Below are 24658 nucleotides of genomic sequence, written 5' to 3' on the forward strand. Positions count from 1 at the left end.
TTTGTACGTTTAAAAATAGGTAGCTTAAAGCAGCAAATGATTATACCCTCCACTTAGTTTAATTGTAATTTTTATTACAGTAAAATGTTTATTTTACTCCAGTAATAAAATACTTAAGTAAAAATTGTACATTTATATCTCTGGAACGTATAAATTAAGATACAGCTCACAAAAATGTCATATTCAGATGTGTAACGGTTTGGATAAAAGAATTCTTGTTACTTACAAATGTTTCCTTAAAATTTACTCTGTATATTTTAGTTATTTTTTTTATAAAATTGTAGCGTGTGAATTATTACTACATTTAAATATTACTTTTTATAATAGATAATTTTAGAGGGGCTGAATGAAAGAACTGTTATTAGTATTTACTATTTTCTGAAGCGGGTTTATTAAATTATACGTATTATTCGTCAGAAAGACTTCATGTATACATTTACAGACGGTATCTGATCAGAATTCCCATTTAGAACTACAAATGAGAAATTATTATATTTTACGTTGAAAGACTACATTTGCGCAGAAGTGTTATGAAGCCCATAACTTATGAATCCGGTGTTAAAATGGTAGTAATCTATTACTAAATGCTTAGCGCATAATATATATTATATGAGACATAAACTTAGACTTTATATGTATGTTCATATAACATGAAATGCTCCAGCTTTATGAGTATTGTAAAATATTTGAGAATTATTTAGATTACGAATAGTAAAAAAAAAAATTGAATAGTCTACATTTATTTACATATGTTACCTAGATTCGGCTATTAAGAAGTCTTATTTAATTCGAGTAATTCACGTATATTGAAATTTTAACTCTGTTGGAATAAAATTTAACGATTAGTAAATGTATTTTAGATGAAAATCTATGTATATAAAATGATGAGATTGTGTGAAGAAATGTTTATAATATTCGGCAAAGAAATAAAAATGTTATGTGAAATTTATACAATGTTTTACATTTTGTTTTCACATTTTATTATACAGTATAACTGCCTTTTTAAGATATAACCATGATATAGAACGCCAGGGGATAAATTATTTATTATATACAAATTTTGCTGCCTCCACAAATTTTAGTAATGACAAAACATTGGAAACAATTTAATTAAAATGAAAGATAAAGATTTAAAATGAAATACTCGTATTATTACGCTTTAAGTATTGTATAACTATTTGCTGCTAGTACTTGCATTTATCTGTAACATTTTAACTGGTAATGTCTACTGGGATCACATTTTACGCTGCCAGGTCGGAATTTATATGAGAAATTTATATCTTTTTTTATGATGAATCTGTAAGTATTCTTTACTGGTTTCGTAAAATTACAGAATCATCATTCTCTAAACAGTATACTTTCTCTTTCGTTGGCTTTATTTATTTGAAAAATAATTCTTATTGAATAAAATAAAAGTTAAAAAATAGCAATTGAGATTGAGAATATAAAAAAAATCTGAAAAATAACATTTTCTTTCTCTCTTTGCTTCACCCATTTCTCTTTATTTTCTCCCCTTCCTTTCTCAATTGCACTCCGATTAAAAAACAGTCTGTTCTGTTATTACTCCTTATTTCTTTAGAAATCGATGCGAATATTGAAAAGAAAAGTTAATCTGTATTTTTAACGTGTAAGAGTGATTTTTAACGCAAATTAATTCTTGATACTTTATGAATGTTATTATTTTGGTTACCATTCTGTTGTTGGATTTTAGTCGTTAATAATAAGTTAAGCTCATTAATCCAGATATTTAAACAACAGTTCACTTTTTTTATATAAATAATAAAATTAGATGGCTACAGATTAATTTTCAAAGATGTCCTGTATTTAAGAGTACCAATGGATTAAAATAAAAGATAGAATTTTTATTTTAAATGCGGTAGATTCTGTCAAATTTTGTTTTAACAACTATTTATATTTCTCTTCTCTTTTTTTTATTTACATACCTGATTATTATTTTATTCCAGATTCACTTAACTTTTACACAATTAATTATAAATAAAATTAATGACATGATGATGTTTCTCGTTGTATAATTCGTACAAGCAATAAATAAATAAACTTAAGAAAGCTTTACGAAATATTCATTTAACGGATTGGATTGTTTACTAAATATTTTTTCTACCAGTGAAGCGGTATTGCTGGTGTGAACTGGTTTTTTTTAGAATTGATGTTAGGATTTTGTTGGGAGGGAACCTAGCTTCTATAGTGATACTGGTGGCTTGGTCCGGTTGAGTGCAACCGGATGTACCAAATTGAGGTCCAAGCACAATAGTTATACAAGAATAATAAATACTAATACTTAATAGTAATACTAAGACTAGTCAGTCATTTGGAGACTACTTTCTGCTGGTGCTTTCACTATTTGTGTGAGCAAGTGTGTGTGGACGTGTTGTAAAATCCAGCATCAACGTTTCAAACAAGCCTTCCCTTCCATATGTGGTAAATACTGTAAAATGTAGACGCAATTAAGGATTGCAGTATTTCTTGATCAATTAGTTATTAGAGCTCTAGTCTTGTACAGAAGACAAAGTCTAATTCCATATTTTCAACGTAGATTATTGAACATAGAAATGAATATTTAAAATACTGAGTTGTATTTATTTTATCAACATCTATGTACGGGTTGTGTTTTATATATATTTTATGTATGTATGTATGCATGTGCGTGTGTGTGTATTTTATGTTGTTATGAAGTCTTCTGTTCAAATGTGTGGTTTACAAACGAGCTTAAATTTTATTTTCTTTAGCACTCTCATAAATTGTTTATATGTTGCAGTCATTGAATAAATAACTGCAACTTATATGCCTGTATAGTAAAGTAGAACTAAATGCAGTAATGAACTCATAAAGTAGGAAGAAATATTTAAAGTGGATTACGTTATATGTTTATTTTAGAATGTTAAAGTTGTTTAAACTGGCAATTTCCTTATCACGTGTCATAACACCCCTTACCTTTTCTAAACATCACTTTAAACAAGTGTTTTAATACGGGGTTCTTCATGTTTATAGTAAGATAAGAAGAAGCCATTAAGTTCCCTACTAAAGCAAGCCATTCCATTCGCCACCACCCTCACAATCAGAGACACTGCCTACAAGAACTCATTAAGACTCAGCCCTCGTATACTCGTATGTATCAGACCTATTTGGCTGATGGTCTCTAAACTTATCTTCTCAATCCTGCCCATAAAATTTACCCTGCCTTACCGCCTTCGTTCTTAGTAAATCCATTCAGATTTACTCAACCAGCTTAAAAAAAATGTTTAACTGCTTTAACGAGGTGTATAAAATACCATAATAACAATCACTGTTTTATTTATTCTTTATTTATTATAGAGAATATACTTAAATTTAATTAGGGATAAAATAGTGTCTTTATGTTTTTTTTTTTTAACTTATATGGATATTTATTTTGTAATAAAAGGGATAAAAGTAAATATTATTATTTTTGAATTATTTTAGTTTTACTTATGTAGATCGCTTAACAGTATTGTTCATATTGTAACCGGAATCAAAAATTAAAAATATACATCTAAGTTTTTACCAATAATTTCATAGCACAAAAAGAAATATCTTACGTTTTATTAATTTGTTTATGTATAGGAACATTCTGACTTTCATTTGGCCACTACAGGACTTGGCCAATCGTATTATTTTTGCGTTTGTTAAAACTAGATTTCATTTATTAGTAACTTCTTGTTGGTTGATTTACATAATATTAATTTTTTGTTTAATAATAATCTTGTAATTGATTTATTAAATATACAAGTTGTAATCAAAAGGAATCCGACGTTGGCTCATAAAAAAAATATATATAGTCTATTTAGCTCAATAACTGGTTCCCTTAAAAATATTCTTCTTCTGATGTAAAACACGTATTCCAGCGATGTTTTCATTATTGAAAGTATTTTTCAGTCATTTTTAATAGCATCATAAATCCTCTTGTTGCATTTTTTGATCTCTTCTCCGCCTTCAAATTCTTTACTTTTGAACGAAATTTTAAGCTTAGGAAAGAGCTAAAAATCGCAGGGAGCCTAGAGTCTGCTGAGTAAGGAGCCTGTTGAAGTTTGATCCCGTGTTTTACCATGAATCTCTGAATAAATTGTAATACATGGGTTGTGGAGCGTTGTCGTGATGAAATTTTCAATCTCCGTTTTCCTAAATCTGTGGTAGAACAGCAACCCTTGTTTGATATTTATTGAATATTTGCCCTTGAGGAGCATACTCGTGGTGAATCATGCCTTGATAATCGAAAAAGACTATATGCATTACCTTCACATTGCTTCGTTACTGCACGGCTTCCTTTTGCCGCGGAAGACTTGGAGTTTTTCGATGATTGTGCCTTTGTCTCACAAACCGTAGCCGTAGACCATGTTTAATCTCCGGTTATTATTTTTTTCATAAAATCAGGATCAGTACTGGCACATTTCGCAAATCTTCGTGGGTGTCCCGCAAATCTTCGTGGGTGTCCCTTGGTTCATGAGTGAGAAGTTTTGGGTCAAATTTTGTTGTTACGCGCCGTATCCCGAGATCTTTCGTTAAAATTGATTGCATTGATCCAAATTAAATTCCTACTTCACCTTCAAGCTTTCTAATTTAGTATTCGATGATCATTCATCACCATTTTGTCGACTCGCTTGATTTTTTCGGAATGTTTGTTTCGTGTTGAAGCTCCGCTAGTTTTTCACTTTCAACGGACTTTTGAGCATTTTGGAAACGGCGATACTACTCTTTAATTTGTGTAATATCCATAGGTGTTTATATCAAAACCATATCAAACGCTGTTTGAATCTTTCTTATTGTCTTTACTTCTGTGATACCAAGTTTCTGATAAAATTCTTTGCGGATCGGATAGAATTCAGTAGCAGAAAGATATTGTAGTATTTGAAAAAATTATCATCTGGATAATATTATCTCATACTAGCGAACAATAGAAGTGTGTCGTTTAAAAAAACGACTCGTCTATTAAATACATGCAAATATGCTTCAAAATGATTTTATTTACTTATTTTTATTCATTTGAAGCATATATGTATCTATTTAAAAGCGATTCGTTTTAAAAAAATTCCTTTTAATTAACATTTAAACCGTATTTCATCATGTTAATCGATGATTAAATGTATAATTTACATCATTATAGTTACAATAGTATTTATATTAGTTTTGTATTGTTGTGTGGAATGTTTGTATGTACTAATGTCCATTTAAAAATCAAGAATCACTAGGCAGGCCCCTTAGAATGGTCAATCAACGTTTTTATTAAAATTTGAGATTTTTTTATGTAAATTAAAACTTTTGGTATGGAGATATTATTATGAGCAGTAAAGGATACAGATTTTATGTTTTACAGCGTTATTTTTCGTGTGTGATATTTTGAATCTTTGATGAAGTCATGTTCTTTAAGAGATAACTGCATGTTTTCGGGAAATGAAATTAGAAAAAAAAATTAATATTATTTTGCTTTTTATTATGTAAATCGAATAAACCATACCCAAAATATCAATTGTTAAGATAAAATTTTATAGTATCATGATTTTCGTAGTTCAGAAGATGACGTAATTTTTTTATAGTAAGTTTTATCTACCCGTCGTATAAATACTTAAGAGTTACACCTGTAAATAATTGGTTAAGATGAGGCTGTGAATAATTGGTTAATTTTGGTATTACCTTTGAGTTCTAAATGCAGATAACCAAAATGGCTTTTACTTCGGTGTGTTAGTTTATTTCAATTTGTACCCGTTAAATCGATTTGTGTCTTTCTAATCTTTGTACATTATTAAGCACAAACAGTATAATGAAACTTTTACGATTTACTTAATTTAACTTGACATTGCAATTTATATGGTTGACATCTGAGGAATGTCTGCTAGTTTTTCACTTTGATTATTTACACTGGACCCTCCTAGTTAACACAAAATAGTAATTAGGCATTTATTCGCCCAGGATTCACTTCATTAAAAAATATTAAATCTGCTACCTTTTCGTAAAACGTATTTTTTTTTAAGTTTTACATTCATATGCATTATAACAAAAAGATTTCAAGCAGTGAAAATTAAATAAATAGAACTGTAAACAATTTTAACAGAATAATTTTTGAAAATTCAAAAAGATGTCCCTTTCCTAATCTTGCGGATAATGTTTTTGAAATTTACTCGCTGTAAATGAATTTCAGTAAAAGATTTCAGAGGATAAAATTTAAGTTAATAAACCTTGAGACAATTCTTTCATGAAATATTTTTGGGAATTTTGATTAACGGTTTCTTCCCTTCCGGGTAATAATAGAATCTTGGAGGAATACAGTAGTAGTTCTGTCATATCAACTATTTTTTTTTTTTTTTAGCACTTATTTACCTGACTGTACAAATTAAATACTGTTGTACAATATTTGTACAACATATGTTTCCTTTTTCTTTGAATACTTTCTTCTTCTTATTCACGTATTTAGGCAATTTCTTGTTACGTCATCCTATCTGAACTGATCTATCCATCTCCTCTTTGGTTTACCTAAATTTCTCGTACCTACCGGCCGGTATTCATAAAATTTTCTGGGAATTTTAGACACATTCATACATGACTTAACGGTTGTCTTTGATACTCCTCAACCTTACTATTCAAATTGTACACATCAAGTTCCTTACGTATCTCTGAGATTTGCTTCATTTCTGTGCGAATATGATCCACCACTGACCGCAGGAAACGCATTTAAGCTGCCTGCAACCTTGTTTTATGAGCATTAGTTAATGTCTACGTATCACTTCCAGAAAGGCAAGTCGGTACGAACATAATTCTATAAAACTTCAGAAAAATATCCTTCTTAACCTTATTCCTCACAGTTCTCTTTATTACAACGTTTAATCTATTAAAATTCTCAATTTTATCATCGATATCCACTTTTTCCTTATATTAATTCTTTGCTTCCAATAAATTTGAATTCTGTAAACTATTCGATAGGTCTATCCCCTAATACTGTCTTGGATCTCAAAGGCCACATCCCTCTAAACGCTATAACTTTGGTTTTATTGAAATACTCAAATTAAATTCTCGAGCCACCTTAGATAATTGAAAGAGTGCTTTTTATGCAACCTTTTCCTCATCAGCAACAATAATCCTGATCATCTCACAAACATCGTCAGGAGAGCAGGCTCCTCAACGTCATATCCGTAATACGGTAGTCTAATAATCCATTCGTGAAAAATTTCATCTATGTATATATATGAATATACATGTATCTATATATGTATATATATATATATATATGTAAATAAAATAGAAAAAGCACTACATCCCTCACGAAGTCGCTTACCTACTATCTCTATCCTAGTTTTATTTTCCTTGTAATCCTAATTTTTGTTTCCAGTAATAAATGATACAATATTTACACAAAACATATATTTTTTTCTTTGAATAATAATTCTGATAATTATTAAAATTGATTCAGTTACTAAAACATTGTTGCATTTTGCCGAAGTAAAAACTCCGTTTTCAGACTTAGTTGATTATAAAAATAAATAATATCTGGATGAGCACGTAAATAAAGATTGTGCGATATTAAAGGACAAACGCAGAACCCGATTGAATTCCTTTACCCGTTTATCAACAACAGTTAGCTATCTCGAAGAAAATATTATGAAATGTCATAACGTAACCCCTCATCTGTTCACTCAATTCTCACTCACTCTCACTCTCTTGCCTATACACGCCAACTCTTGTGATACCAGCAATTATTCTGTTCTGTATAAATGTGTGTTTGATGAAATTTGCAAATTTTGGCAGGACATAATGGCAGTACTGAAAAATATAAAAAGGAGGTGTAGACCTCGCGTACGTGAAAACAATCAAAGCTCGATGAGAAATAAATCCAAGAGGGGAAAAAGGCATGATTATTCCAATTTTTTCTTTAACATAAAATGATTTTTTTTTAATCTTGATTATCTTAGTTTATAAATTATTTAAAAAGTAAAGCTGATTATGTTTTCTATTTCCTATAAAGCATTTTTTTTATTAACCCCTTCACATGATGTCATCCTTTTTTTTCATGTAACGATGGATTAGTAAAATTTACTTACTCATAGTTTTACAGTTTGTTACGTTTTAGAAAGAATCTATCCTAATCATTTCATTTTTATACGTGTTTTTTAAATCTCGCTTTAAATACATTTAAGATTCCAAAAAGAGCTTTAGCAATTAAAGAGACGATAGCTAATGTGATCATTAGAGATTCTATATTTAGTTGTACTTCAAAATGTAATTAGGAAAAAGTGTTGTATGCAAAATAGAACTTCAAATACTTAGTCATATTTCAATATTTATAGTATAAATATAATTTTAACTATTCAGTGTTGTCCTTACCGATATAGAGATAATCTATCAAATCTTATCAGAAATCGATTTTGGTATCGTACAATTGTTTTAAACTGATATTCGGTCAAATTCCTCCGAATATCCATAAAATTAACAAACTCCTGCATGATTGTAAGAAGATGGGGCTTGTATGCTAAACATGTGAAACTTTTTTCACATGCAGAAATTGTCGTATCGAGTAAATTTGAAGTTTTTAATAACTTAAAGGTGGAAATCTTTTTTATCCCCTACTTAGCACAGGTGAAATCTACCGCCGCCTCCCGGCGTGCCGAAAGGGATTTTTTTTATTGCATTACTAATAGTAAATCATTTAAATTTTTACTATCTAATATATTCGGAAGATTTAGTTTTCTTACCATTAGATGTAAGAGAAATGATTTATTATATAAATATTAATATTTATATTATGGTGCGGTAAATAAAAAAATTAATGATCGAATAAACCTTTGAGATGCCACTCGATATGCTGTTTAAAAATTATGATTTTGAAATTTAGGTCGTGATAATTTTGTGCACGGTTAGTCCGTTATTGTATTATGTAAAATTATTACTTTAATCTCTTAAACTTATTTCTGTAATTTTTTTTACTTAAAAATTATTGTAACTCTTTTCATTATTTTATGACTAAAATTTTTGGAATACTGTATTTTTGGAAGATGACTGTAATTAAGTTTTATTTTTAACAATTTATTTATATATATTATAATGTGAAGAAAATATTTGTAATGTTAATATAAAATATATTTTTTTTTTCATGTAATTATTTATTGAGATAAGAAAGTTGAAATTGATTGGCATATAAAACAAGTTGGCCTATGTAGTTTATGTGTTAGCAAGTTAGGACTACGATCCCACGATGTAGACTTTTGTTAGATTGGAATAGCTTGGTAGCATGTATCGGAAGAAGAGGAGAGGGGTAGTTCGTTGATAACGTATCAGTGTGATCACTGCTCCTTGTTTCTTCTTTCCTCCCTCTATGTCATCCCCTCTTTTACCAATTCTCAGGATCCTTTTCTCTGCGCCACCAATACTTCCCGCACCTTCTTCATTTCTCACACGATACAACACCCCTTGTATCCTTTTTCTACCATTTCCTTTACACATACAACCTCTACATATACTTACACAAAGGACATATATACAGAATACGCTTACTCTTTTCCTATAGTGAAGCATTTTAGAGATCTTTTTAAAACACCTGAGCTCAATATTTGCATACACATTGGTTCTTTTATAAGTAAAGATTATATATAATTATATTCTCTTTTATTTTTTTGCATTATTATAATAATAATAATAGTTAATAAAAATAGTTTTCTTAAGGCAATATAAATTAGAAAAAAAATTATTTCGATTGGAGAATTTTTTTACTAAATTTATCCAACATGATTTCTTTTCCCTACTACAATCTGTTCAACTAGTGACAACTCTCTTCCCTCACGGCTCATTGAATGAGGATGATATGTATGACATGAAAATAAGGGTAGTCCTGTACAGACTTAGGCCGACCATTCCTGAAAAATGTGGTTAATTGAACCCCAACCACAAAAGTACAGCGGCATCCACTGTCTATTATTCGAATACTTATAAAAGCAACTAACATTTATTAGGATTTAAACCTCAGAATATCTTCGCCTTCGAAAATCAGCTGTTAACCAACTGATTTGAGATTACGAGTTAGATCACTAGATTAATTTAATTAATGACTGATTTAAAAAAAAGTAAATTTTAAGAATGAAATGCTGACTAAATTATCATCGAACTATTGAATGCTGTTTTGGAAATTTAAAATTTATCTTTTCGTATTATTTACAAATATTTTGATATAATAAATAGTCTAGTGAGAGTTTTTTTTTAAAAGATTGAAAATTATTCATTTAGAATTTAGAATTGTTCATTTACATTATCAGTGAAAATCTATATTGTATATAATTTCATATGTCAGTCGGCATCAGGTTTCCTATTGGCTGTTTTAAATATCATATTGCTATTTTCTGAATAACATAGCTTCATTATTTTCAGGAATATATAATTCAAATATCATTTTCTTAGTTAGACAGTTCCTTTCCGAATCAGAAATATACTTTCCGTTTTATAAAAAAATATAATATAATAAAATAGATAGCATGTAAATAGGTAGCATGTTCAAAATTTGCTATTAACTATGAAAAATTGTACATGAATTTGGGTTCATCGAGAGATCCCTTACTTTAAAGATAAAGGTAAAATGTAAGCTTGTTTGAAAGGTAAACTTGTAAGTTAGCCAGATTACCAGATATAATTGTAATGTAAAGATATTAAGAAAACTGTAAATCGTAAATGGTAACTGTTATAGTTTTCAAAAAAAAATCTGGTTTAGACACCACATGACTTCCTTGTACGTCTACTAATTACATATACACATTTTTGCTGCACTTTATTTAAATTTATTTCATTTGAAAGTGAGATACGATCCTCCAATTCTTTAATAAAAGTGGACAGTTACATAATTACTAAAATATTAGTTTTTATTAACATCATATATTTATATAATTATTAATTCAACAATCTTACCTGAAATATTAGGAAATTAGAGTAAAAGTCCCTTGATTACTCTTTAAATAAATTGTTTACGAAATAATTCAATAATAAAACCTGATTATTCTACACGTAAGGTCAAAATTAATATTTGTAACCAGTATAAGGGAGTTCACTAAACGGAGTAGTTAAATTATTATTAACTTTTTTTATACGACACACCAGAAATCTTGTGCATATTACGCACAAGTGAATAAATTTTTCCACAATCACTTTAAATTGAATACAGTTCAAAATTGTGTTTTATTTTTCTGTCAAATAATTAAATAAAATTATTTTTTTTAAAATAAATGTACAATTTTTATAACAATTTGCTTAGAAAATCCAAAAATAATACAATTGTAAATTATAATTTTCAATTAATATTAAGTAATCAGATGTTTCAGCAAATATATTACATATACACATATGTAATGCCGATTAAATTATATTGACACATCTTTAAAAGTACATAAAATTTGATGTTACGAATCATATTTTTCTTCTTTTTTTTTTTATCATAAAATTATTATTTATTGTAAAACATTTTGTTACAGTCACGGGTTAATAATTATTAAATTAATATATTTAAATTTAAAAAAAGAAAAGCTAAAAAAAAAAATAATAAAAAAAGTTAAAAAAAAGGAGATGAGGTCTGATTCGAACCGATGTGCCTTCCCTTTAAGATGCAAATATTTCATTAATTAAAATTTTAATTTTAATTTCGATTGAATCAAAAAGGGAGCTGCATAACTAGATGTTACAACAGTGATAAATCCAAAATTTCAACATCCTACGGCTAATCGTTTTTGAGTTATACGAGATACATAAGTAAGTACAGAAGTCACGCCGAAACTAGTCAAATGTATTCAGGGATGATCAAAATGGATATTTCCATTGAAATCTGAAAACCGAAATGTTTCACGATCACAATACTTCCTTTACTTCGTACAAGGAAAAAAAGTTAAAAAAAAAGAAAAAAGGATATGTAATCTGAAGACCGGAATTTTTTACGATCGCAATACTTCGTATAAGGAAGTAAAAAAGTAAAATATTGCTGTTCTTCAAATAATTATCGCTCTTTAGAGTTTTTATAAGTCTTGGTTGTTTTAGGATCCCTGAGTATAAAAATATGACTATTTTTCTTATAAAATTCTGTATGATTAAAGTGCATGTATTTTGTCATCTGTTTGGTTTTACGAACTACTTTATGTTATCCTTTATTATAAAATTTAGTGAGCTACGTTGTGGATTAAGTATATAGATTCAAATTTTTATTAATACGTTTTTTTAGTTTATTAAAATTTAATTATTAAATATTATTACTGAAGGTTTTTGGTTGTTTTCATAAAATTTCTTTATTTATAAAAACAGTTAATTTTGTTTTTTACTTTTCATTGTATAAAGTTTATGATAAAATTTAGCTTTTTGTTTCTATTTTAATATGAATTACTTATAATACGTGGGTGGGTACACTTTTTCAACTTTCTGTTATGTAGGTGAAGCCTATATTTAAAATATTATATTATAAATGAACTTTTATAATTAAAGATCCGAATACCAACTTTAAAGTAAGAACTTTTAATTATACAAAAAGGGTTTATTCAGAAGAGAATCGTAAAGCAAGATCATTAAGAATGACTAAATATTGGGAGAAAGTAAAAGCTAAGAACTTAAAGGCCAAAAGATCGGCAAAAAAGACTTGAATTATTCTGACTAAAGTGGTTCTTTGCGGCCTTAAAAAAAAAAACTTCTTTGTTCAAAATATTATAATATATCTTTAAGAATATATATATGTATATATCTTGATACTTTCTGACAAACTACTCGAGAATACGATTTGAATTTGTGTTAAATTTTATAATACAAAACTAAAGTTTATAAATAATTTTTACCTCAAACGCGGAAATATTATCCAACTTTAATTGAAAATACAGATGGTGATGAAAATGATTAAGTACAAAAATATTTGTTAATTACTTTATTAACGGAATTAAACAAAAAAAGGAGGAAATTTTCAATTTGATCCATATGATTAATTTTTTTGGGTCAAGACTCTATTTGGATGATTTATTTTTATTTTATTAAGAAATTTTCGCTTGTGTCTGATATAAAATTTTCCATATATTATAAATGGCTGGCCTCCATGGCGCGACTGGTAACTTCTGGTCTTTCATCCAGACCTCCAGAGTTCGAATCCCAGTTTAAAATTTATTTTTTTTATCATCATCATTACAAACTATTAAATATTTATATATTAATGACACAATTTGTTATTAACATATTTAAAGTATTTTTAAAAAATAGGTTGGTAAACTTAAGATTTATAAAATCTATATTCTTGTATAACAGAGAGTGAACCTTACCTCATACTCAATACTTACGCCTTTATGTCGTTTCTCAGTTCTTCTTGTTATTGTTGTTAATGTTTCTTGTCCGTTGCGTTTTTTCGAATGAATTTTTCTTTAAGCGGACTTATTTTTAGGCGTAACATGTTTAAAAGGTAAATTTTATAAACAGAAAAAACCCGTTTAAATGCCCTTTAAAAAATTTCAATTCCTACTTAAATTTAATAATTTTTATATGCGACTAATTCACGGTAAATTCTTGATAGTTGTGCATTTTATAATTTAGTGCTGATTTCAAAACGACAAGTTTTAGAAAGAATTGGAAATTATTTCTTAGTGCGTTTTTTAAGTGAGATTTATTCATTATTTTTTAAAACTAAAAATGCACAAAACTAAAAATGTTAACCTTGAGAATATAAAAAAAATAATTGTTTAATATAGACTTTTTTGTGCTATATTAAAAAAATTTACTTTTTAAACATACTTGTGATTTGTAAGGTTTCTGTTTCAAAATATTGGGTTTCTTTAAGATTCTTTTTTAAATATATATATTTTATTCATAAAAAATATACTAACTTATTTTTTACTTAATGAAACCTAAAATGTACCGTGAATAATACAGTGAAGATTTTAATTTTATTATTCACTCCACGAACAGAAATTATCACAAATAAATTTAAAGAATTATTTTACTATTTAAAAAATTTGCTTATTTTTATAACCTTTTTTTTTTATAGAAAAGATTTATTTCTAGTTTTGTTATAAAATTCTTTTATAGGCCTTAGATCTTTGTAATACCTTTTCCTTAATTTAATACCTGATACTTGGGAATACAAATTGTACTTACTGTACTTACCTGTTACAATGTTAATTATTTTTAATTTTTTTAAACAATTTTATAGCTATTATTAACTCAGAATTTTTTTGATGATTTCAGTTTTACTCTTTCATTACATTTTCTTTCTCTCTTTGTCTCCGTCTATGTGTATTAATGTACTCGCGTTCGCACGTTTCATTAAAAAAATACGTTAAATAAATTGAATAAAAAAAAGGAACATATTATTCTCTTTGAACGAAAGGCAAATGTGTTTATTTTTATTTCCGTTTTCCAAATGATATGTACTGCGAAAACTTTGACGCTGGAATTATCTCATTATAGTAATAATAACTAATATCTAATAATTTTAAACATAAAGATGTGCTTTATCATATATCTGTTGATGTTGAAATATCAATGTGTTGATCTTTCGATTCGAGTAATGGTATATTTTTAAACGGAAACATATAATTATCAGTAAATTACTATTTTATTTCTTTATAATAGATACAACTGTGCTGAATTTATCTTAAAAGTATTGTCTCCAGTTTACAAATATTGTTGAAAACTCGTTTTTTTTATTAAAATACGGTAGAAGGAAAGAAATGTTTTTGTGTAAAATTTTCTTCTATTTGTTTTTTATACCTCTGTAACTAGAACGGGTGCATTAATTTTAATGAAATAACTATCAAATCATTATTTATAAACATATGAGTGACAGTAAATGGTTACCAATTTGTAGAAAAATAATTATAGAGTTAGTTATCATTTTCTACAAGGTATAATTTTAGCATTATTTGAAACTCATGCGTAATAATAAATAAAAGCTCTTGAAACTAGAATAAAAAAAAATATTACAAAGTTTCTCAGCAATATTATCCTTACAGAATAGTTATAAAATTAATAAAAAGGTCCAAATTATCAAAAATAATTATTTTTAAATAATAATCTGTTATTTTAAAGTAGTAATTTTTTATAATCGATTGTTTCTCGATAGTACGGGGTCTTTAATTGGTAACTTTAAACTGTGAATATTTGGCTCATTTTTTTGTGGGGTACATTTAAAGCAACTGAGATGTAAGATGGACTAGTCACGAGGTACTGAGACATGCGAATTGTTCTCTCTGAGAGTAATGTTGTGTAGTATAAGTTAGTTCCGGTGGAGAACAGAATTCCAATGTAGGTTGCAGAATTTAAAAATCGACTCTTACATTACTGTGAACGTGACGTGTCTATTACAACCTTGTTATGAGTTTAAATTCATCGCAGTCTATTTATACTATTGAAGAAAAATATTTTTATTTTTTTTCTTATCTTTTCTTAATAATGGCACACAATTTGATGTCAGTTTGATATTATATATTTTTCACGAGTAAATTCAAGAAAATTAGTTGAAAAACTTTGTTAAAAAAGTAACAGTGTTTACATTGTGTCATACCAGAGAACTTAAGTTTATATTTGATACGTAGTATTTTCTTTACATCACTTTCCTGCACTCCGTGTCTTATTTTTATCAAGACGGCGGTTTAGCATCAGTTCATTTTTTATAACCAGTTTTCTTTTATTCGGCAACGTTTTTTCTGGGCGTCTCCAAATTTAAATAAAACTAAAAATACAAAATAAAACAAAAAAAATTAATAATTAACTTATCGTTTAAAAGTTACAATAAAAAGCCAAAAAGCTGTATATCAACATTTACTTAAGAAATCAATGCTAAGTTAAAAACAATTACCAATAACAAATTATGAACCATTAATTTTTCGTCAATCTTAAAAATACTAAATTTAAAGAAAACAAAAAATTAGATTTTTTATTTTTTGCTCCAACTTCTTTGAAGTCGGATGTTTTTTTTTTATTCAGTATATACCTTTTCTTATTATTATTTTTTTTTTAAATATCGACTGCAATGTGGGGTTTATCCGTAGTCTTGTTCCATCATAATTTTTTTTAAATTTTACATCTTATAAATTAAAATTTGCATACGGATACTTTTAATCAAATTTAAGAAGAAACTTTTGGTTCATGGTGTTTTAATTAAAATCAAAGATTATCTCTGATTCTGAATTTTGTTAAATTTGGTTTAATTTTTGAATGTGATTGTTAATAATGGAGTAGAAGGGTTTGATGTTCATAAAATTGTTATTGTTTCTTTTTGCTAATAAAGTATTATTTTCATTTCTTAAAACTTTTAAATTTTAAGATTTATTAACTTTAATCTAGGAATTAAACAGATTTTATTTATTTATTTTTTTTAATTCTATGATATCTCCAAATCTTATCCAAGATCTATATCAATTTTTTTTATCATTCATTTTTTCAATTATTGATTTTTATTACAGGATTTAATTTTAATACCCATTTTTATTATTTATTCATTTTATGAAGTTAATCAAAATCATTAATTTCATCAGAATTAACGATCGGATAATAATTTCTATTAATGAATATTTCAAGCAGAAATACTAATAATTTGCGGTTTTATATAAAAAAAATTTAAATTCATTAATTTTCTATCGTTATTTAGTTGCTTTACATTATGACATTACAACCCTATTTAGGTTTATGTTGTATGATGTTAATGAATTTGCCTACTTATATATTAATCAAAAATGAAAAAAATTTAATGAAATTCTTAATGAACATTTTTTTTTATTTTTTATTATAATTAAATTTTTTTTTTTAGAAATATATATTTTAATGATGTGAACATGAATTTATTTTTACTTATAAATAACTGATTCGTTACGATATAAAAAATTATTTTTTTCATTGTAAGTGCTAAAGAAATTTATATTATTATAGTAATTTTGTTTTAATATCTGTATTATTTATATATGTATTTATAATATGGTGATGTCAAAATGACTGACTACGTGTAATATCTCGGTCCGTTCAAAATAGATAAGAAAGCTGCAATTTAAACAACAAAAAAAAATCCGTTAATTTCAAACAGAAGACGAAGCTCATTTCAAGTCCGCCAGCACAACACAGTGGCTTCTTTATATTATTTTCAACTGGGCGATGCGTGTATGCTTCGTTTATCACCTTTTCCATTTTCAGATGGGTTTGAAGAAGTGGTGGGAGAGGGGGCAAATCTTATTAAATTGCCCGGGGGTCCTCTCCCCCTGCTCGTGCAACTACGATGAGGGATGGGGGTACAGGCGTTGCTATAGAAACGGCCGGGTCTTCGCGCTGTTTTTTAAAGACGTGTCGCGCGTTATGTGTGGGAGAGAGAAAGAATGAGACCGTGAGAGAGAGGGAAACATACACTTTTTGAAAGTCTAATGTATTTCCAGTGAGTGTGAAAACATTTTGTTGTTTTACTCCCCTTTTCCCTTCGTCATCATCATCCCCATAGACGAGAGGAGAAGATGAAAAAAGAAGAAGAAGAAGAAGACCTCTGCAACTTTCCTTTTCAGAGTCTCCGACGACCACACCACCGCGTCAATGCGCCCGCCTTCCTTCCTATGGGGACGCGATACCACACCAGTCAGCCTATTCTTACTATTCTTAAGGTCTACTCCCTTCCTATTTTTTTAACCGATGCTCTTAGAGTCCTCAAGGGAAATTGCATTAAATCTAATCAGCGATGTTCATTAACGTCAAGAGTTCCCGGATCACACTTTTAAATTAGCACTTACTGAAATCCAGAACCGATTCTTTTGAATAAAATACTATTGAATTGAATTGAGATTGAATAATTACGAATAGCATTAAAAATTGAACCTACTTTATCAATTAATTTATTTTGCATTATTTGTTTGTATTATCAATTAACAAGTTTTTCACAATTAAAACTCAACGGAAAAAAATGAAAATGTAAGAAAATAAAACAGATCTTAGTGCACATCATGTACTTATTCATAATAAATAGGGTGTGTTTAGGATTTTTATAAAGAGGCTGCTCGAACCATTTCCGTATCCTACCATGCATTTAAATCTTTTACCTCGTTATTATTAAAATAATTATAGATGAATGTGTATAATGCATATCAGTATAAGATTTCATTATCATTAATTATTGTTTTCAAATGCGAGTTATACGCGGCAATATGAGTTATGTATAAAGGGATTCATCTCACCAGAAAAAATGTACATCATTAATTATATTATTTAAAAAAATAATAAGTAATTTATTTCTTTTTAAAATATAATTAAATGTTACAAATTTATATATATTTGTTTTATTATTATTATATTTTACAGTTTTATTATTATTATATATATACATATATAATAATAAAGAATGGTAATAAAAAAGTTAAATATTAAAATAGGAAAATATGATTTACCAGAAATTTGCAGACTTTTCTTGTTTACGTTTTAAAATTACAGAAAATGAATGTGGTAAATAAGATATCAAAAGCTGATTTTAATAAACCTTTTATAAAGAAAATAAATTTGCTCATAGATCTGTGAATTGGAAATAAATTCTTTAAACAAAAATATTTGTGTGGAGTGTAGCGTGTAATAACAGCAAATAATGAACTAGAGAGAAATAGGAAAACAAAGGATTTATTTTTATTTTTCTGTAAAATAAACACTTTGAAAATTTATTATTTTTGTAAAATGCTGAAAAAACGTATGTTGATATTATTCAAAATTATGAAGTTTAAAATGTACTGTATACTAAAAATGTTTTTGATACAATCCTATTAAAAAAAGGGATAAAAGTTGATCGAGCCATATAATAAGAATTATTGAGATTTCTTCTGGAATAATTTTTCAAGGGTAAATCCACTAAATAAAGATAGAGATCAGAATATATGAAATAGTTAATTTTAGATGTAGGATATAACTTATGTTGAGATAAGAGACTGGCATAGAAAGAACTGAAGAAGTGCATCAAACCAGTTAAGTAAGATGAAGACAAAAACAATTAATTAAATAGATAAAGAAAAACACTTTAATCACTGACTAAATCAGTCCTTTAACTTATTAAATTCTTTGTCGGATAATTTCAAATCAATTTCTAAGTTCCTAAAAATGAAGGAAATTTACTTCACCAGTGTTGGATAGTGATAATTATAATGGGATCCCTGAGAGTATTTAAATCTTCTTAACGCTTAATTTTTATATTTTTTTTTTATTGATACTTTAAATTAGTAACAATTTTATGTTAATTGTTTTTTAATAATGTTTTTTTTTGATCAACAGGTTATTAAAACGAGGATCCATGTTTGTATTTTCATCGAATCAAGGAATTCGTTTATTAAATCGTCCCTTAGGATCTGAGGGGACTCTTCTTGATTTAGGTGCAGGTGACGGGAAAGTTACTCAAGTTTTGGCTAATTTTTACAATAAGGTGTATGTTACCGAAGTAGCAACTACAATGAAATGGGCGTTAAAGCGTAAAGGATTCTCGTAAGTTATAAAGTTTTTTAAGAAAAAAGATTTTAATCGCTTTTTAATTTTAATTATACGATTATTTTTAAATTAATTGATTAATTTGTTATATTAATTAATTTTAGGTTCGTTTGAATATAGATGAAGAATGTTTAATATTAATTATATATGTATTAGCTAAATACTGAGGGCAATACGAAAAACATAGAACGTAGGATAGAGTTCTCTCAGTGATTTGAAGCGTATCAATTTCACTAAATATTTTATCCTAGTATATTGGATTAAGTTTTGTTAATGTAGTATTTTCGTAGTGGAGGGCAATCAGTTATGAAGTTTTGGTGTTAGTGAACTTTTTTTTTTTAAATTATTGTGTCAACAATATTGTAAATGATGGATTATTCGTTAATTGATTGATTCATTCTGTTATTCTATCTAGAACTCACCCTCCTTGATTTCATTGTGTTCACAGAATTTCATTTATATCTTAAAAAAGCTTGAAACTTTATAAAATTAATTTTTGTTGGAAATCGTATATCAATTCTAAACCGTTCCAAACAATAGTATAATATACAGTAGAATACTTATGTAATGGTTACTAGGAAAAATGAGGAATGAAGTGTCTTTTCGTTGCTTTCTTAAAGGAGTTGAATATATTATTTCGCATTGGTATACCAAGCATTCTAAATAATCGTTATTTAGCCCTATTATAAGTATCACATAATTTTTAAATTCGGTTAGGCTTGGAATTACCAAAACTTTCTGTAATATTTGTATTAATACTTTTTCGTGATGGATGCTCTTTACATTCCAGCCTAGATGTATGTTTTATGTTGTATAGATATATATGTATGTATGTTGTATAGCGCAGTAACTATAATATTTGAAGGTAATATGACATCAATTAGAAGTTACAAACAAAAAAGACACATAGCCATTCTCAAAAATAACACTTACACTACGCTAGACTTCAGTGGTAGCCCGTAGCTAAAAATAGTGGGGGTGCTGCTCCAGATTAGTGGGGAGGGGCTCTTTTTTCTGGGACTTTTCAAGGCCAGGGTTAAAGTTTTCTTTAAAATAAAATAACCGAAAAAATGAATGAAATAGAATAGCTGGAAGCAGGGTAATAATCTAATTCTTCACTTTATCACATTCAAAAATATAGTACATAATTTAAAGCACATGTGCTTAAAAACCGTATCCGGTTTAACCGAATAAATAATAAGATGTCAATACAGATAATATTTTTTAGTATTATTAGATAACTTAATAAAATGTCCGCTTAAAATCATTATAGTCCAATAGTGTTTAATTTAAATCTCTATGTACACGGAAACAAATACATGATTAGTTTTTACTAATTACCTTCTCTTTCGCAATTCCAATGTGTTTTTGGACAGATTTGGCATTCAAAGAGCACTTGCTTTCCGCCATCTTCTGATCACTACTGAAAAAACAAATATACCTCTTTCATATTCCTTCCACCGACTAAACTAGAAAAGGGAACGAACAAGGAACGTTCCGTACATACGCGGAGTAAAAAAAAACTACCTTCCACCAGTACACCCGCGTTGGCACTGTGAGAGCGACAGTGCTCTCTCTCCCTCGCACCCTCGCGGGCAGCTTCCTATATGCGCATACGCACAACAGCCAAACATCACGCCGCTGGAACTGTGAAGCGCACAGTTCCATATAACGATTTTGTATCTTTTTCATAAACTGGTGAATGGTTACTGACAGTAAGCTTAAGAATTATATATTGTATAAATATAAAGAAAAAATTTAAGAAAAAAGAACTCATTATATTAAATGTTATCGATAATATCAAGTGGAAATAGGGGTGCTGCAGTTCCACAGTGCTTATACGCGAGCCGTCACTGCCAGACTTACTAAGGAAATTAGGGAATTAAATGTTTTCCAATTACCATTTTCATTTAGCCAATTGTATTGTTGAATCTCTGGGTGTAGATACAAACCTAAGGAAACCCAAGGTCTTTGAAATATATTTAATCTTCAAGTGAAACCTTAATTCTGTTCACCACAAGGACTCCTTAATTATAACATTAATTATAATATTTGTTATTTTTGATATTAATTAATATCATTACTCTTAGAGAAAGCAACTCTAATTGGTTTCCTTTTACCTTAGGTACTTACATGTATCATAGCCATAAGAGATTATAAATTAACAAATTGCTTTATAATTGTACCGTTTTCTTTACTAAAAGTATTTTCAATGATGTTAATTTTTTTATGAATTTCGTAAATCCATGTGATAGAATATAGAAAAAGGAACTGGCTAGGGCATTGTATGAGAAAAAGGTGTTTATTAATGGATGCGATGAAAGGCTTGGTGAATGGAAGGAAAGGAAGAGATTTCAAATGATGGATGGGATTATGGAAAAGAGAAAATATGTGGAAACAAAGAAGTTAGCAAAGGATAGAACAGCAGCCGTGCAAGACCCGCCCTCATGGTTGAATGCTACGAATAAATGAACTTCAGTCGAATTTTATTAATAATGTTTCTTTGTCAGGTCCGTTGCTCGCTTGTTTGTCTTCTATTTCAAAACAAAACAAAAAAAAAATGGCTGCTTGGTGGGCATCATTATTCTCAGAGAAAGAAATATTGGTTGTTACCTCTTGTACTTCAGCTGCTTTATTTTACCATAGCTGTTGCAATTAATTTTCTTTTTTTTTTAATCATATGATAAATTTTAAGAAAAAAATCAAAATAAAGAACAAATTTGTATATATCTGTGCGCCCTTGTAACTGCGTGAACGGGTGTGGTCTCAAAAACTCTTTCAAACAGTAATATTATAAATATATCACAGATTGTATCTTAGAAATCATTCAAAGTAAAGGAAAATATTTTTTCTATAAAAATATTTATATATACAATGTATTTATATTTTTTCTCTTCTACTTTCTTTGCTGTCCTTTTGTGGTACCTTTTGATGTTGGGTATTTTCAGAACTATTTTATTACAAGAATATTGATATTCTTAGTACACTGAGGTATTCACTAGAAATAAATTATTGAAATATTGATAGAACTGACAACAATAACGTCACGTGTTTTTATAATTTTTTACGAGTTCATTTAATGAAAATTATCAAAATTTAAAATCTTCTAATAAATTTTCTCTTTCTTTTTCATTTAATTTATTGTAATTAATTTAATTGTGGCTTATATTATAGTACTTTTAAATTCTCCTTAGAAATTATAAAACAAGAAACATTGAATCTCATTATTATAAAAAAAAAAAAAAAAAATACTATAATGACGTTTAAATTGAAAAAATCATTTATATAGTTTTGAATTAATTTGTAAATTAAAATTGTCATTTATTTAATTGTCGTTACTGTTATTTCATAAAAGTTTTTTTTTTATTATTTAAAATAATGAACTAAATTTAGGTTAAATGGATTGACTTATTGATTAAAAATAATACTTTTATTTTTAAACGTAGTTTTCTTTTTTTTGTCATAATGTTTATATAAGGAAAATTACAGCTTTAAATATAGGTTTAATTACGCTATAATTAAGTCGCATATATATATATATATATATGTTATTCCACGTCTTTATTGTTGTAACCTATTAATTAATTCGTACGTTCTTTTCATTCAGCTCAGATAAGAATTTTTGGGCTGTTTTGTTTTTAACTCACACTACTTTACTATCCTCTTTTGATAAAAAAAAATATTTTTTCCGATATTTGCCAATAATTTTGTAAAATAAATGCATTTAAAAAAGTAAGATAACATTTAAAAGGCTTAATAAATTTAAGCAAACTGTAGAAAATTTTCAAATTGTTTTTAAATACAATTTAAAACAACTTTCAAACAATAATTTTTTTTACATTTTTAACAAGACTCCTCACCCACTTTGTCCCTTTTTTTCTGATTTCCTTATTTTAGAACTATTTCAGAAAAAAATTTTACATATATATATATATATATATATATATATATATAAAACTAAATTCCGTTTGTACTAATTTTCTTTTAGAGATTATTGGAGATTTTATAATTTCGTATAATAGTTTTGTTGAATGAAATACATCGCCTTTTTGGTCTTACATGAAAGCTAATACAAATGAAGCATCTAGAGATGTAATTCATCTAGTATAGTTTATTAAGAAACTTTGAAAGGTTATTCAAAATTAAAAAAAAAAACTAAATAAAACGTTTTAATTTGAATTATAATAATTTTCTTTTCTTTTTATTAGTAGCGAATTTTTTAATTAATCGCCAAATCCGTTCTTATTAAGCCCAGAAAACTGGGAAAAATGCGTTTAAAAAACAAAATTATTATTAAATTGGTTATTTAATAATCAGACAATATAAACTAAACACTCACACACATACAGCAGTTTGATAACTAACCGAAAGCAGAACAAGAAAGTTCATTTCGAGCGTTGAACGTTAGGGGCAAGCAAAGTCATTTTCAGAACAGCTAAACCAACCAGCCAACCGAGGAACATTTTCAATTATGATTAACTTTTCTTGAGACGGACCACAATTACATTCCGTCGTTTCTTGATCAATATAAGCTAGAGCTCGCTAGCTAGCTGACTCGAAGGAGAGAGGGTGTAGTCTGATTAGAAATTTATTTAATTTTCCCTAAGGCCGGGGTGGATCGCAATCACCCTCGAATGGGATCGCTTAATATCACCCGGCAAACGACATCTAGATCCCGCTGAAATTATCCAATACTCTAATTCAAACACTGCGTCTACGCTACGCCCTTTCCATTTATACTTTAATATATATACTTAAAGTACGTAAGAAAATACGTTCCGGCCTCGATCTCTTAAATTAGGAACCGCTCAGAACAAATTGGAAAATTTTTGAGAGATTTCTTCTCATTTTTTATTTTATAGTTTACTGTAACGTAGTTTTCTTTAATACTTATTTTAAATTGCTACTACTGTAATAACTTTAATACAGAGTAAAATTATTTTTTCTTTTTCTCTCATCCCAATCCAAAAGGATGTAATGTGTTTTTGTGTATATTTATTTATGCCTTATTATTTCAAAACGACCGCTCGGATTTTCAAAAAATCTGATGTGGACATCACATGACTTCGTTATACGCTTATTAAATTTCATATACACATTTTTTTTTTTTTTTTTTTTAATGAAAAGTACATAAAATTTTATTTCATTAATAACTTCTGATACGTTTTCATTTCTTTTATTTATTGTTATTATTGAATTGTAAAACTCTTTT

At 27.7% G+C, this 24658-nt stretch overlaps 1 protein-coding gene across 1 annotated transcript in view; it reads left to right on the forward strand.

The window, feature by feature from the left end:
* Positions 1–24658, forward strand: part of LOC142326645 (protein-L-histidine N-pros-methyltransferase) — a 495337-nt gene that overhangs the window by 442082 nt on the left and 28597 nt on the right. The window contains exon 4 of the mRNA XM_075369242.1: positions 19237–19443. Within this exon, the coding sequence (XP_075225357.1) occupies positions 19237–19443 (207 nt within the window). The remainder of the gene's footprint in view (positions 1–19236; positions 19444–24658) is intronic.

Source organism: Lycorma delicatula, chromosome 6 (assembly GCF_047948215.1).
Source record: "Lycorma delicatula isolate Av1 chromosome 6, ASM4794821v1, whole genome shotgun sequence".
NCBI lineage: Eukaryota > Metazoa > Arthropoda > Insecta > Hemiptera > Fulgoridae > Lycorma > Lycorma delicatula.